Source organism: Typopeltis vanoorti, chromosome 2 (assembly GCF_054136105.1).
Source record: "Typopeltis vanoorti isolate ZY-2024b chromosome 2, IOZ_Tvanoo_1.0, whole genome shotgun sequence".
Classification (NCBI taxonomy): Eukaryota; Metazoa; Arthropoda; class Arachnida; order Uropygi; family Thelyphonidae; genus Typopeltis; species Typopeltis vanoorti.
In genome coordinates this window covers 176,795,659-176,813,588 of record NC_143550.1, presented here as the reverse complement: position 1 = coordinate 176,813,588, position 17,930 = coordinate 176,795,659, and the positions used below count along the sequence as shown (strand labels likewise).

The 17,930-nt window shown below is 35.8% G+C and overlaps 1 protein-coding gene across 1 annotated transcript in view; it reads right to left on the bottom strand.

Moving 5' to 3' along the window:
- The window catches only part of Rme-8 (receptor mediated endocytosis 8), a 1,025,705-nt gene that overhangs the window by 866,817 nt on the left and 140,958 nt on the right, over positions 1 to 17,930 (bottom strand). The window contains exon 12 of the mRNA XM_090414028.1: positions 12,405 to 12,487. Within this exon, the coding sequence (XP_090270154.1) occupies positions 12,405 to 12,487 (83 nt within the window). The remainder of the gene's footprint in view (positions 1 to 12,404; positions 12,488 to 17,930) is intronic.

The following is a 17,930-nucleotide window of genomic DNA, read 5'->3' as shown; positions in this document are numbered from 1 at the left end:
AAGAAATTAGTCGGAACACTAAATTAGCTGTATACAAGACTGTGTTCAAACCAATTTTAACTTATGGATCTGAGAGCTGGGTCAGAAGTAAAACACTTGACCAAAGACTAGAGACCGCAGATATGAGAGTCCTGAGAAAGATTAGAGGCGTGAATAGATGGCATCAATGGCAATATCATATTAAAAATGAGGATATTAGGAAAGAACTTGACATTGTCAGCATCCAGGAATGCGTTAGCAGAGCTAATCTCAGATGGTATGGTCACTTAAATAGAATGGGAGAGGAAAGATTAGCAAAACAAGTGTTCTCTGCCAGGTTGGCAGGAAAACGACCCAGAGGAAGACCAAGATATAGGTGGATTGATACGGTACAAAGTGCCTTAGACGATAGAAATATAAGATCTGATAATGTTGGAGTCTTGACAAGTAACAGACTGATTTGGAGGAAAATTGTAGATAGGAAGTTAGTAATGATGTAATTTTTTCATGTAGTACTGTCATATCCTGTACACCCCTTGAGGGTACATGGCAGGAATTTGATGATGATGATGATGAGGAATTGAAAGGGCTAACCACTAAAGTTTGATAGTAATGTTTCCTGATAAGGTCTTACTGTATAGATTACAGTTTATTACATGTTAATTTCTCTAGCCTCGGAATACATTAGCTTAATTGGGTAAATATTTTGCTGAAATGTATAATATGAATTTTCTTAATAAACCCTTGTGCTTTTACCTAATTAGTTGCCTGATTTAATGAATCCAATGCACCACTCATAAAAATTCGGATCCAAGTGGAGGTTAATTGTTTAGTTAAGACCACAACTGAAAATAAGGTTAAATACAGAAGGTATTGATATTTGGAAACTAGGTATATATGTGGAACAATTAATCAAGTGCCTGTCTGAGAGTTCACTCCTTGACTGAGAAGTTTTCCAATCTAAGGCCTCTGGGTGGTGCAGCGGAACAAATAAACTTTCCCAGGACCTTAAGAGGAGGTAACTCCAGATTTTTGCAACTAAGGAATTGGCTCTACTCAGAGATAATCCCTTTGTTAATTTAATTCGCGCACGTGACAATCTAAGCGGCTACACATAGATCTCTATATAATAAAGGATAAGCAAACAAATTAAATAAGAACAACCAAGAGATTATAACAAAGCAGTGCATGACCAGAAAGGTTTGCCTTTGGAGATTGCAAGTGCAGATAGTATGAATGAATTCAAGAAGGCATAACAAGTGGTGTGACTGATGGCAGAGAGAGACAGATGGTACAGATGGACACAGATTTTGCTCAACAGCTTTTGCAAGCAACCAGAAAGCACAACTACCATTAGAACAAGACAGTTTCTACATTTACTCTTTCTTCAAAGTCACACCTAGTACTGTTAATGATTGTTACACAAGTGCCGTGGGCTTCATTGTAGGAATGTATGAAGATAGAGCTTTTGTCTCAAGCCACTTACCAGATAGGAATTTCGAACACAAAAGTATCAGAATCTGGAGAACAGAATTATTTTATTTATTTAGTATATGGCTCACACATGAAAAGTTACATCACATTAATATTTAATATACATGAACATAATAATAGACATATGTCAAATAATAAGACATAATATATCATAAAAGAATAGGTGGATTATCAAGTCAACTGCACTTGGTGTAGCATGGACAAAGTCCAACAGGTTTCCACTGTATGAACTTTGGGTACATAGTACCATGGATATGCAGCGATTTTTGAGAACACAATCCCCATGTATAAAGAATTACCTGTATATAAAATAATAGGTTCGAAGACCATTCTCAAGTAATTTCCCAGGCCTTGTCTGTCAATCCATGGCTAGGAGAGGCTATATGTTATGACCAATTACTTAACTCAGATGTTTTTTTTTTTTTTGCTATAGACAATGAGTTATTTTTTTAACACTACTGAGTATGTTGTGTAGCTAATTATTAAAGCACTCTTTCTCTCCTGATTTCTCAGTAGAAGAATAGCAGCTAACTACAATCAGAGCTTTAATAATCATCAAATTCCTGACATATATCCTCAAGGGGTGTACAGGATATGAGAGTACTACATGAAAATTTACATCATTACCAACTTCCTATCTACTATTTTCCTCCAAATCAGTCTGTTACCTGTCAAGACTCCAACATTATCAGATCTTATATTTCTAAGACACTTTTTACTGTATCAATCCACCTATATCTTGGTCTTCCTCTGGGTCTTTTTCCTGCCAACTGGGCAAAGAACACTTCTTTTGATAATCTTTCCTCTCCCATTCTGTTTAAGTAACCAAACCACCTGAGATTAGCTCTGCTAACACATTCCTGCATGCTGACAATGTCAAGTTCTTTCCTAATATTCTCGTTTTTTAATATGATATTGCCATTAATGCCATCTGTTTATGCCCCTAATCTTTCTCAGGAAGATTCTCATATTTGCGGTCTATAGTCTTTGGTCAAGTGTTTTACTTCTAACCTAGCTCTCAAATCCATAAGTTAAAATTGGCTTGAACAGTGTCTTGTATACAGCTAATTTAGTGTTCCGACTAATTTCTCTCTTATTCCATATAAATGTATTCAGTTGACTTCCTACCATACCAGCTTTGTTGATTCTGTTGTCTATTTCCATATTTAATTTACATCTTCACTAAAAATCGTGCATAAGTAGCTGAAATGTTTTACTTGTTCTATAGTTTCTCCATTCACAATGCAGTTGATATTTTCAATGCTTCTGCCTATTTTCATTATCTTTGTCTTGTTAATGCTGCCTTTCATACCATATATATTATAACAGTTATTCAATTTAGCCAGGGAATCTTGCAAACTTGTAGCAGATTTATTTATAAGTATAACATCTTCCGTAAAAAGTAAAGAGCTGAGATTAACATCTCCAATTTTGATGTCAGGTTTAATACCCCTCTCCTTCATAATGCAATTCATATAGATCATGAATAACAGAGGAAAAGGGGACAATGCACATCCTTGTCTGACATGAGATTTAACATTAAATCCTCTTCCTGTACTTTCTTCAATTCTAACTGCTGACTTATAACTCAAATAAAGACTAAGTACTGCCTGATATAATGCCTTGATAAAAACTGTAGCGTTTTGAATAGCTTCTCTTTTGGCACCTTGTCATATGTCTTTGTAGACAGATCTACAAAACTTAAATACAGATCTTTGTTATATTCCCATGATTTAACAACTATCTGTCTTAAAGTGAAAATCTGATCCTGACAGTCTCCATTTGGCCTGAATACAGCTTGTTCATCACCAAGCTTCTCTTCCACAATCCTTCTCAACAGTTTCTTAAGTATACTTACATATATTTTAGCAGGAGCACTCAGTAGAGAAATACCTCTGTAATTTTCACATACAGTTTTATTTCCCTTTTTATATATGGGTACTATGAGAGCTCTACTCCAATCATCTGGAATTCGTCCTTCTGTCCAGGCCTTTTGAACTATACAGTGCAACTGTTAGATTCTGATTATGTAGAGATTAGAGTAATTATTATTTGCTTCAGAATCCAACATGATATTCCATCACAAAGGCTAGACTTGTAAATATTATTTAATGTAAACAACTTATTTTACGAATTAATATTCATATAACTACCTTTAACTTTATTTAATATTTAATTATTTAATCAAGAATGTATGTATTAATAGTAGAAAAACTCTGTGATAAAATATTATTAAGCTATTTTATTTATTACTATGTTAATATTATAAGAATTTGTATTTGATAAATTAACTGCGTATTATTTGAAATGTAAATATTCCTTATGTATTCCTGTTTGTAAAGTTTAACGTTATGTAATAGCTCAATTTTATTATATTTTGTTTTGTTGTCATGGAAACGTATGTAAGTGAACGAGCACGTTTTTGGAACAGAATGTGGGGAGAAAGCTGAAAGTTTACTGAAAAGGAATGAGTTAAAGAGATCACGAGAAGAATTTAGGTGAGAAAAACAGATATATAAGCGACGAACGCTGGAATTATTAATTAATTAGGAGATTAGAGATTTATTAGAGAGAGATTGGCATCAGGTGGGAATCGGGCATTCGGCAATCACAGTGCGATAATAGCGAGTCGGAAAGTCCCTCAAGCAACTAAATAAAGTCTACAAGTTGAGAAGCAGTTAGCTAATAAGTTTCTGAATAACAAATAAAGCAACGAAAGATAGCTGAGTGACTACTGAATGACTAGCGATATTTTAGTTGAGATTTATTTTCAGGGCCGACCTTTCAAGGACACACTGAAACGTGAAGCATAGTAAGAAGTAACTAGAGAATAAATAGAGGCAACAGGGTTGTGTTTAATGATAGCGGTGTTTAGAATTATAGTGCCTAAAGAATTATTTGAATGCCGGAGGAATGAACATCTGTACATATAAAACCTCAAGTTAAAGAATTATTGTGTATTGCCCTAATTCAAGAGTGATCAGTAGTGCTTCATACAAGAACATCTGATTATATGTATTGTGCCCGTAAATTAATTCAGTTAATGCTAGAAGATTTATTTTAATGAGTGCTGTTTATTGTTAAAAGTGTTTACAGTTATAAAAAGTGTTTGTGTGTATGTTGATGAAGGAAGAAGATTAACGGTAAGATTATTCCAACTTGTACATTTCTGTTCAGAGAAGTGTGTGAGTTTCATCTTAGAATTCCCTGATGTTAACAGTAACTATCGCGGAGAATTAAAAGAATCGTAAAATTAAAAGTGTCTGTTTATGAAGAGGTATTACTGCAATTTTTATTGTATTTGGAACTAAAGGAACTATGAAAAGACTGCGATATAGAGATAACAGATTTATCTTGTCAGAGTTTGATGGTACTTATCAGAGAAGCTGAAGTGATTGTGATATCTTAATTACTGATTTGAAGTTAAGTGTAAAATTTATTATTTTAAAATTAAATGTTTGTTTTGTTAATGAAAAGTTGTATTTTGCCTGAATCTCTTTTACTGCACCATTCATAAAATATTCGAACCAAAGCGGGAAAATTAAGTAAGTTAAATATACTTGGCCAGTATATATAATAACATCACATAAAAGAGGATAGTTGTGAGTTGGTTTTTCTTCAATTCTTGAACTAATTCAGATATAGAGTGGCACAGTCTATAAATATAAATTTTCTCTATATTGAATTAGAAATCAACTAGCAACTTATAATTTTGTTTAAGAACATCATAGTGACTAACATGTCGGATCCAAAGTATAAATTAAGAACAAGTAGGATCCAAGCCACTGTAAGACTTTTATACCTCCATACTTGAGCATTGCTAGTTGAACATCATCTACTCCTGATGCTTCTCCACATTGCAGGCTTTTGATGGCTTGTTCTACTTCAAGTATGGATATTTATTCCTGACCGCATGCCTGTTGAGCGTTTTTTTTAATCACTGTGCCATCACTCATTGTTTCATTTAGCAATTTTTGGAAGTAATTACTCCATACTTCAAGGATATCTATTTTTCCGTTTTTCATGTCACTTTTATCACCTCTAATTCCTTTTACACTCTTTCTCCATTTCTGAGCTTCTTCAACAATCTCGAGAATATCTTGCCACTTCTTGATATTTAATTTCTATGTTCTTGCCAAAGTATTTCCATGATTTCTGTTTAGCTAGTAGACAGTTTACTGACGGTGTTTAGCTTTCTTACATTTGTCTATGTATTTTCTAAGAGCACAAGCTGACATATTTGCCAGGAACATTTGATATGCTTTCTTCTTTTCCTTCACTGCCTCTTTAACTTCCTGTGTCCACCATGGAGTTCTGATTTTTCTATCCTTACAGACAACCTCACCACATGCCTCTCTGGCTTAATCAATTAGTGTTTTCTTCAGGGCTTGCCACGAATCTCAGAGGTTTGGTTCCTGTTCTCAAACTATTTCACTTTTTTCTTCAATCATGTTTGTGCATTTTAGTCTACAATTCACATCTGAGAGCTGCTCAACTTTTATTCACTTTAAAACTTTCTTAGATGTTCATCTTTTCAATATGAAATTCAATTTTATTTCCTGCTCAAGACTAAATGGTGATTGTTTCCAATTTGAAAACCGCTGTACATCACAAACACCTACAGTACAAGAGATGTAGAGTAGGTGTCCTCCCTCAATGAGTCTTTTATAATAATAATATTATTATTATTATTACTACTATCATTTTGAATACACATTATGCATTTTCTATATGAATTTTCATGACCCTTGCTGCAACTAACTGGGCATCACCTCCATTCCTCCAAAATTCCTCCATTTTCAATATATAAGAATATAAGCTGACAAATATCCACAAAGTTCAGCTTCAAACTTATTTATCCAATTGGGGGGGGGGGGGTCTTTCTTGTGTGTATGTGTGTGTGTGTGTGTGTGTGTGTGTGTGTGTGTGTGTGTAAGGGTATTTACTCGGATTGTAGAGATTTTTATATTATTAGAATTTTACTGACTAGAACCACTGAGATGAGACAAAAACTTTAATTAGAACACAACTAGTTTCATCGGAATGCCCACTTCTTCAGGTGTACATACTATCACAAAAAACTGGAAAACTAGCAAGATAAAAAATGAACTTCTTGTACAAACAAGTCAGGAACAACAGTCAACTTTGAACTGGCGTACACATAGCAGGTCTAGCATGAAGCGTTAGTGAGTGGGAACTATCTCGAGAATGCCTAAACTGAATTACTGCGCTGTGTGAATCAGATAAGCTATAACTTAAATAACCATTCATGTGTGAGGGATCCAGAACTATTTCTTACTACATCTATCTCACAACAACTTGAAGAGCATCAATGTGATATCTCTTACAACAGAACCTGTGCATGCACCCTCTCCAGTCATGTCCTTTTCTCTGCCAACTCTAATTTAGAAGAGTGTCAACACCAGATACACTGGAATCTTACTACAAATATCCATAAATGTCCTGATGAACTAGAAAGACTCATCTTAGAATCAAAGAAATAGTTATGGACCCCTCACACATGAACAGTAATTTAAGTTATAGCTTACCTGATTCACACAACGCAGTAATTCAGTTTTGGCGTTTTCGAGATAGTTCCCACTCACTAATGCCTCACGCTAGACCTGCCATGAAGACGCCAGTTCAAACTTGACTGTTGTTGTTCCTAACTTGTTTATATAAGAAGTTCATTTTTTATCTTGCTAGTTTTCCAGTTTCTTTTGCTAGTATACACACCTGAAGAAGTCAGCATTCCAATGAACTAGTTGTGTTCTAATTAAAGTTTTTGTCTTATCTTGGTGGTTCTAGTCATTAAAATTCTAATATGGACTTTGCCACTTGAGGACTACACGGTATGTAGTGTTTTCAGAGAGCTCCAGAAAGCTAAGTATAATTTTGAGTGAAAATTGGAATATTGGTTTAAATCATAACGTAATATTGTCTAATTTTGGTAGCTTGTTGTGTCTGTGTGATTTTGGTGTGAATCCCATTTTATTTAATTTAGTATTTTAATGATACGTTTCATAAAATAGCTCATGGCACCAATGCGACATAAGATAATGGCGTCCAAAATACGACGACTTTGTTCAAAAACTGTAATGTGAGGGAGTTTGTCCAATGTGATGTGTGTAGGTATATGCATTCCCGAATGAGGCTGGAGTTTGGATGGAAAGTGATAGTGGTAGGAGAATGTGCAGAAAGTGTAAGCAAAGTGAGGAATTGAAGTATGTATCAGGTCGTGAGATAGTTATGGTTGAAGAAAGCCAGAATGTGAGTGAAAATAGTGGCTTGATAGGAACTGCAATGTTGTACAAGATGTCAATGAGAGCGGGGATCAAAGAGAGAGTAAAAGCAACTACACAGAGAAAGAAAATGGTTTAAATGATGAAAAAAATGAGGAATTATTTGTAGGGAGTGAGATCGCTAGGTTGCATGTAGTGATACCAAATGCACAGCAGCAATTAGAGCACCTACAAAACTCTTTCCAGAGTGCCTTGGCTAATGGAAATAAACAAGTGTTTAAAAGGAAAAATAAACGTAAGAGTGGGAGAGTTTCTGAAATGAAGGAAAGAGTGTTGTATGGTGACTCGTTATTAAGAGGAGTGATAGATGGGTGTTTAACTAAATCGTACTTACCAGGTGCAAAGTTTATGAATGTAAGTGAGAGTATTAGAGCACAAAAACAGAGGGAGAAAGAATTGATAGTTGTGGCAGGTACGAATGAATTGAAAGGAAATAAATTTTTGATGAGAGAGGACTTGAAAGTATTGTTAAAGGTAATGAAAGAAAGGAGTGACAGAGTTAAGATGGTGAGTATGTTGCCACGGTATGACAGAAAGGAGTTTAGAAGGAGGGTCATAATCACAAATGACTTTATGTGCAGGTTATGCAGACGGTGTGGCGTGGAATTCGTGAAAGTGTGGAATGAGTTTGATGGGCGAAAGGATTTATACCAGATGGATGGCCTGCATTTGATTGGATTTGGTGTGCAGAGACTGGAAAAAGTGTTGCTGAATGAAGTGAAAATGGATGTGCAGAACCAGGGAAACGAACTACCAAGGAGGGGGGGGGGGGTGGATATACGAAAATCAGTGAGACAGTTGAGTGTAAGAATGTATATAACGTACCCGAGCCAGTACTAAGGACAAGAAATCTGAATGGGATAGTTAGAATAACGCATCAAGATAGGGATGGGACAAAGGGACCTCTGCATTTCATGTATACTAATGCCAGGAGTATTAGGAACAAGAAGGAAGAATTTTTGGCCTTGATTGGCTCTTCCTGGCCACAGGTTATTGGCATTAGTGAAACATGGCTGACAGAAGATGATATACTTAGTGGGATAGAATGTGAAGGTTATAGCGTGTTTAGAAGGGACAGAGAGAATAAAATGGGGGGAAGGAGTGTTAATGATGACAGCTGATGAACTGCAGGCAAGGAGAATTGAAGTTGTATCGCAGGATAGTAAAAAGAGCTCATTTGACGGTATTTGGTGTGAGATTGAGACTGGCAGAACAAAATATACAGTTGCGTCTTGCTATAGACCAGGTGATGGAATAGATGGGTGAGATAGTAGGCATAAACAAATTGATGTAGGAGGAGAGGACACTGATTAGGAGGAGAGGACACATGTGAGAAGGAAATGGATTTTATTCAATCATTAATGGATAACTATCTGAGACCTCATGTAATTGAAAATACTAGGGGTGTGAGAGTGCTTGACCTGGTAATAGCATCTGAGAATTTGACTGTAAAGAATATGACCATGTTACCACCTATTGGTGAGAGTGATCATAAGGTCTTGACCTGGGAGGTGGCTAAAGGTGTGGAATTTTTAATTAAGACAGGGTATACGTGGAATTACTGTGCTGGCAAGTATGACAAGCTTAGGAGATTGCTTGGATCAGTGCCATGGCATGTAAAACTGCAAGGGCTGGATGCCGATAGAGCATGGGAAGTGGTCAAGGAGCATTTACAGGAGGTTATGGCTGATTGTATACCTAGGGTCCGAATAGTAAAACAAGTAGGGGTTAAATGGATGAATAACACCATTAAATTTGAGCTGCGAAAAAAGAAACAACTGTGGAGGGAATTTAAAGAAAGAGGTGACCTGCAGGCACACAAACGGTATTAAGTGCAAGCCAGAAGGTAATGATGTGGTAAAAAAAAAGCAAAAGCAGATTATGAAAGGAAACTAGCTATGCAAGCTAAAGAGAATCCCAAACAGTTCTTTCAGTATGCTGCAAGCAAAAAAAAAAAAAAAAAAAACTGTACATGGTAAAATGATTTTAAGGAATGACGATGGTAAGGAGGCCACTGAATCAGTTGTTTTAGCAGAATTACTGAGCGAGCACTTTGCAAGAGTATATCATCCAGGTGGTGACAGTGCAAAAAATGAAGGAACCATTAGTTTATACGGGAATTGTGATGAATGAAGTGGAGGTGAATAGTCTATTACAGAACCTTAATGTGAATACATCTGTGGGATTGGATGGTATACCGGCATGGGTCTTACGTGAAGTTGCTAAAGAATTATCAGTGCAATTGACCAGGTTGTTTAATCTGAGTCTTGGGTCTGGTTTAGTCCCGAAGGTTTGGAAAGAGGGGAAAATAGTTCCACTGCATAAAGGAGGATTCAAGACTACTGTTGCAAATTACCGACCGATCAGCATATCAGGAGTCATCGTCAAGGTCTTGATGAAAGTAGTCAAGGGAAAAATACAGCAATGGATTGATGAAAATGAGATACTGTACAGGAGACAGCATGGCTTTATGAAGGGTAGATCATGCCTCAGTAACTTGCTCAAGTTTTATAACACAGTGACGGCTGAACTGTATAAGGGTAATGGGTTTAACGTGATACTGCTGAACCTGGCTAAAGCATTTGACAGGATAATACCACATGGAATTCTAATCCGTAAACTACAACATATGGGAATGGATATAGGGCTGGTGAGATGGATAGGTGAGTGGTTGATGGACAGATATCAGAGAGTAGTTTATTCAGGAGTAGAGTCCAAAAGATGGCCGGTGACTAGTGGTGTGCCGCAGGGTTCTGTTCTTGGACCACTGCTGTTTAATTTGTTCATTAACAATATAGGGAAGGATCTAAGAGGAACGGTTCATTTGTTCACTGATGATGCAAAGTTGGGTAGGGCAATAGTGAATGCAGAAGATGTCAAAATCTTGCAGGAAGACTTGGACAGATTGGAGTTCTGGGCTAAGGAGAATGGGTGTCAATTTAATGTGACAAAATGTAAGGTTATGCATTTTGGGATGAAAAGATTAGCAGCAGTATACCACATTGGTGGAACTGTACTCCAGGAGATTGATGAGGCCAGGGACTTGGGAGTGTTGGTGGATAGGGAGATGAAGTTTAGGGGGCACAATGCAAAAGTGGCTAAATCAGCTCATTCACTCACTTGGTTGTTGAAAAATACTTTGACGAGTAGAGACAAGCAAGTTATTGTTCCTCTGTACCGAACCTTGATAAGACCTCATCTCGACTACTGTGCCCAGATTTGGTCACCTAGGTTTCTTCTTGGTGGAGAGGATCCAGAGGCGAGTGACCAAGATGATAGCAAGTCTATGGAATGAACCTTATGAGAACAGGTTGAAGATCTGTGGGTTTCAGAAATTAGTTGATTGGCGGAAAAGGGGAGATATGATTGAGACATGCAAATTGCTAAAGGGTTTCTATAGAATTAATTCAGAGGATATTTTTGAGATCAGGACTGGTGGTGGGAGAACTAGGGGGCACCTATGGAAGCTGGGAAAGAGTATGGTTAACAAGGGTGTTAGAGCTGGGTTCTTTACTTTTAGAGTGGTAAATGAGTGGAATAAGCTGCCAGAGTCTGTTGTCGGTGCTATGATGGTGAGTGAGTGAGTTCAAGGCAAGGTATGATAGATAATGTGAGAATGTCGTATAGTTGTGTGGACATGATGTTTAGAGCCTCCCTCAATGAGTCTAAGGACTCCCTGGAGTCGCCCGTAATAATAATAATATAAATATATGCAGAAAGTTTTTTTTACCTTGAATGTAACATATGTTAAAGATACCAAGTATAAAATTTCTTGGTATCTTTAACACACACACACACACACACACACACACACACACACATATATATATATATATAGAAAATCTAGTTTATATTCAGATTATATATATATATAAAATATATATAATCTGGAAACCTGCTCAGAGATGAAATATAAGTTCTTTTTCAAGCCACCTCAGGCCTCCAATAAGGGTATGGTAGGTGTGAGAATGAATTTTGTCACAATGGGTGACAAAATTCATCTCACACCTAAAGGCATTCACAAACATCTATGCTTGTTGTCGAATTTGAACCGATGATCTGTTGGTTGTAGAGCAGAGATATGCTGACTCAAGCTAACCAAGGCAAGCATCCACCACTGTTCTTTGGCACAACCTTTCTCATGCAATTTTCTCAAATGACTATACTAACAACTGATCAAGAAATATCAAAAAATTCCTTTCTTCCTAATCACACACTACTTTTTTGATGCAGCTGTAAAACTTGTAGAGTAAATTAGCACAATAATAATAACTAAGGCTGCATGTTTTATTATCAACAAAATCTAAATATCAAATTTATAAAATCTTCAGTTAATATCTATCAGTGATCTTGACAACTGAAAAGAGATATGGACTTACATCTTGTAGTGGCAAGGAGTAATTAGTTATATAGAACATATGTTATTATGAAATATATTATGTGGGGATTATATATATATATATATACACACACACACACACAAAAAATTACTGCAAACTTGAAACCTGAATTAGTACAACAAAAATAATTAAGGCTGCATATTTAATTAACAAAATCATCTAGTCTACAAATCTGCAATTAATATTTCACTATCAGTATACTTGAAAAGAGAGATGAACTTATACTCACATCTTGCGTAATAGCATGGAGTAATCCACTATATGAAATATTATTATTGAAACGAGAAACAGCTTCCACAAAGTCCCAACCAGCTAAAATAAACAAATTTTAGTACTTTCTTTTAAGGTAGTGAAGAATTTATGGAGACACAATACACGTGTTAGAATAAATTACTTTAGTTAACATTAAGAAAGTAACAATCAACATTTCAGCCTCTGTATTGAGATCATTATCAAGAAAATACATATATACAGGATACAAGCTACATGACACTCCAATATACAAAGGCAAGATGAATCTAAATGTTTGTTAATCATTTATCCTAGCCTGACCTCTGGTGAGAAAAAATAAATAAAATTAAACAGAACTGCATTAAACAATTTCTCAAGTCCTCTCATATTGAGAATTCTTCTGTCTGGGGTTGTTCTGGTTGCTATACAAGTATTAGGTCGAAATGCCGATTGTTACTTTCTTAATGTTAAGTAAAGTAGTTATTCTAACACTTATATTGTCTCTCCATAAATTCTTCATTATGAAATTTTAGTACTTACTGAAAGAATATAGATAATCATGAAACATTTATGACTAACAAAAATAAAATGTTTGCTTTATGAAGTTTATACATGAGAAAACCTGAGGTTTTCTCATGCATAAATTTTATAAACTCATGCATAAACTTTACATCAGAAATTCATGTATGAATATTTGATGCAAAGTGATAAGCTTAGCAAAAAGAAAGAGAAAGAGTATTTCTGAATTCAGTTTTAGAAATACTCTTACAAAGATCAATGTAGTTTATAATTCGAAGTGTGTCGTAAATTGGTGTAAAGTAGTATGTTATTCTTTAATTTATTTTCTAGCTGAACATCTCTTTGATGAAAAGACAACACTTGCAATAACTAAGCTTCAAAATTAAGATTGATGTCAGTAGTTCTGCTCTTCTCAGTGCATAAGTAAGCAGTGTACCATGATTAGCACAAAACTGATTTGTAATTCACTTATGCTAAAAGCACTGCATTTCAGTGATTAATACATTCTAGATAACAAATGTCATTTAACTTTTATTTGAATTTAAGTTCTAACTATTCCATTTTGTTAATTTATTTTTTTACAATTAATCTTTCTTCCCAACTCTTAAAAATTTAATTATTTTGAAGTTTACATATCTTTCACTATTAGTAAATTTCACTCCATTTTGTAAATTCTGTTCATCTGGTCTGCTCTGAGTTTATTTAGTGATAAGCATGGAAGTATCAATACCAAGCTGTCAACTGCATATATATGAAGAATGAACTATTTTAGAGGAAACCCAGATGTATTAGATTTAAAAAAAAAAAAAAAAAAGCTACCTCTAACTAAATCCATAAGAGGAATGTATTTCTTGAACACCTATTCAAGTAAAATACACATTTCGTGAATTACTAATATTTATTGGGAAGTATATTTATGTTATAAATAATCGTAAATAATATTTTGGTTGAGAATGATGAAAATGTTAATTATGAAGAGTATATGTACTGTTAGCAAACATCTTTTTTGAAACTGGAGCACAGCAAATTTAAAATCAAAGCAAATTTTCTTCCAGTGTGAAGATTTTTATATGCATAAAGCAAGAAAACACTAAAGAAGGTTGGTAGTAATAATATTTCAGTAAAGTTTTCAGAAGATATTTACCTCTGGATAAAGACACATGTTGCTGTTGACAGTGAAAAAACATAGCGCAATGAACCCATACATGACTGACGCAATATGCACAATGTTCACATAGCATCTGTACTGGCAATGGAGAACGCTGAGAAATAAAAGCTGGAGAACTGAAAGGGGAGCACAGCTCAGAAAGAGATAAATTCGAAGTATCAAACAATATGGATTCAGGAATTTCATAAATTTCAGTAATAAAAATGCTATTTAAAAAGAGCATGGACATAGTCTGTTAACAGCAACAACAGGTATCAAATTCCGAAACTAACATCACCAAATTTGTGATCAGGTTAAATACCACTTTCCTTTATATCGTGATCCATATGGATGTATTATTATTATTACTGGCGACTCCAGGGAGTCCTTAGACTCATCGAGGGAGGCCCTAAAAATCATATCCACACAACTATTTGACATTCTCACAGTATCTATCATACCTTGCCTTGAACTCATTCACTGTCATAGCACCGACAACAGACTCTGGCAGCTTATTCAACTCATTTACCACTCTAAAAGTAAAGAACCCAGCTCTAACACCCTTGCTAACCACACTCTTCCCCAGCTTCCATAGGTGTCCCCTAGTTCTCCCACCACCAGTCCTGATCTCAAAAATATCCTCTGAATTAATCCTATAGAAACCCTTTAGCAATTTGCATGTCTCAATCATATCTCCCCTTTTCCTCCTATCAACCAATTTCTGCAATCCACAGATCTTCAACCTGTTCTCATAAGATTCATTCCATAGACCTGCTATCATCTTGGTCACTCACCTCTGGATCCTCTCCACCTCCTCTCCATCAAGAAGAAACCTAGGTGACCAAATCTGGGCACAGTAGTCGAGATGAGGTTTTATCAAGGCTCTGTACAGAGGAACAATAACTTGCTTGTCTCTGCTCGTCAAAGTATTTTTCAACAACCAAGTGAGTGAATGAGCTGATTTAGCAACTTTTGCAATGTGCCCCCTAAACTTCATCTTCCTATTCACCAACACTCCCAAGTCACTGGCCTCATCAATCTCCTGAAGTACAGTTCCATCAATGTGGTATACTGCTGCTAATCTTTTCATCCCACAATGCATAACCTTACATTTTGTCACATTAAACTGACATCCATTCTCCTTAGCCCAGAACTCCAAACTATCAAAATCATCCTGCAAGATTTTGACATCTTCTGTATTCACTATTGCCTTACCCAACTTTGCATCATCAGTGAACAAATGAACCGTTCCTCTTAGATCCTTCCCTATATCATTAATGAACAAATTAAACAGCAGTGGTCCAAGAACAGAACCCTGAGGCAACACAACTAGTCACAGGCCATCTTTTGGATTCTACTTCTGAATAAACTACTCTGTGATATCTCTCCAACAACCAGCCATCTATCCATCTCACCAACCCTATATCATCATCAAATTCGTGACATGTACCCACAAGGGGTGTACAGGATATGATAGTACTACATAAAAAATTTACATCATTACCAACTTCCTGTCTACAACTGTCCTCCAAATCAGTCTGTTACTTGTCAAGAAGATCTTATATTTCTATCGTCTAAGGTTCTTTGTACCGTATCAATCCACCTATATCTTGGTCTTCCGTTGGGTCGTTCTGCTGCCAACCTGGCAGAGAACACTTGTTTTGCTAATCTTTCTTCACCCATTCTGTTTAAGTGACCATACCACCAGAGATTAGCTCTGCTAATGCATTCCTGGATGTTGACAATGTCAAGTTTTTTCCTAATATTCTCGTTTTTAATATGATATTTCCATTGATGTCATCTGTTTATGCCCCTAATCTTTCTCAGGACTCTCTCTCTGCAGTCTTCTCTAGTCTTTGGTCAAGTGTTTTACTCCTGACCCAACTCTCAGATCCATAAGTTAAAACTGGTTTGAACACTGTCTTGTACAAGGCTAATTTAGTGTCCCGACCAATTTCTCTCTTATTCTATATGAATTTATTCAATTGACTTCCTACCATACCAGCTTTGCTGATTCTGTTGTCTATTTCTATATTTAATTTACCATCTTCACTAAAAATCGTGCCTAAGTAGCTGAAATGTTTTACTTGATCCACAGGTTCCCCATTCACAACACAATTGACATTTTCAATGATTCTGCCTATTTTCATTGTCTTTGCCTTTTTATTGCTGACCTTCATACCATATCTATTACAACAGCTATTCAATTTAGTCAGAGAATCTTGCAGACTTGTAGCGGATTTATTTAGAAGTATAACATCATCCGCATAAAGCAAAGAGATGACATTAGCATCTCCAATTTTGATATCATGTTTAATACCACTTTCCTTCATAATGTGATCCATATAGATAATGAATAACAGAGGGGATAATGTACATCCTTGTCTCACACCAGATTTAACATTAAACCATCTTCCTGTACACCCTTCAATTCTAAATGCTGACTTACAACTCAAATAAAGACTATGTATTGCTTGATATAATGTCCCATTGACACCATATAAATGCAGCATATTGAATAGCTTCTCTCCTGGCACCTTGTCATATGCCTTTTCCATATCGACAAAACTTAAATACAGATCTTTGTTATATTCCCATGCTTTCTCGACTATTTGTCGTAAAGTGAAGATCTGATCCTGACAGCCACTATTTGGTTTGAATCCAGCTTGTTCTTCACCAAGCTTTTCTTCCACAATTCTTCTCAACCGTTTCTCAAGTATATTTGCATAGATCTTGCCAGGAACACTCAGTAGGGAAATACCTCTGTAATTCTCACATTCAGTTTTATTTCCCTTTTTATATATGGGTACTATGAGAGCTCTACTCCAATCATCGGGAATTGCTCCCTCTGTCCAGGCTTTCTGAACTATGCAGTGCAACCAATGTAAGACTCTTATACCACCATACTTCAGAATTTCTGGTCGAATATCATCTACCTCTGCTGCCTTGCCACATTTCAAGCCTTCGATGGCTTTTTCTACTTCAAGTATGGTTATGAATTCCTGACTGCATGCCTAGTCAGTGTTCTTTATCACTATGCTGTCATCACTGCTTGTTTCATTTAGCAGTTTTTCAAAGTAATTACTCCAAACTTCAAGGATATCTTTTTCTCCTGTTTTCATGTCACCTTTATCATCTCTGACTCCTTTTACAGCACTCTTTCCTCCATTCTTAAGCTTCTTCAACAACCTCCAGAATATTTTGCTACCTTCTTGATATTTATTTTCTATATTCTTGCCAAAGTCCTCCCATGACTTTTGTTTAGCTAGTTTTACACACTGTTTAGCTTTCTTACATTTGTCTCTATATTCTCTAAGAGCACAAGCTGACTTATTTGACAAGAACTTTTGATATGTTTTCTTCTTTTCCTTCACTGCCTCTTTAACTTCCTGTGTCCACCAGGGAGTGATTTTATCCTTGCAGACAACCTCACCACATGCCTCTCTGGCAGAATCAATCAATGTTTTCTTCAGAGTTTGCCACTGAATCTCCAAGGTTTGATTCCTGTTCTCGAACTCTTTTAATTTTTCTTCAATAATCTTTGTGTATTTTAGTCTACAGTTCACATCTGCAAGCTGCTCAACTTTTATTCACTTTAAAACTTTCTTAAATGTTATTCTTTTCAATATGAAATTCAATTTTATCCTGCTCAAGACTAAATAGTGATCACTTCCAAATTCAAATCCTCTGTACACTCTGGTGTCCAGGGAGAAAACATCACTATCAACAATAACATAGTCAATGAGACTTTTCTTATTCCTTGCCTCTTTTCTCCATGTGAATTTGTGCACATTTTTATGTTGGAACATGGTGTTAGTAATAACCAGTCCATGTCCTGAGCAGAAATCCAACAGATAT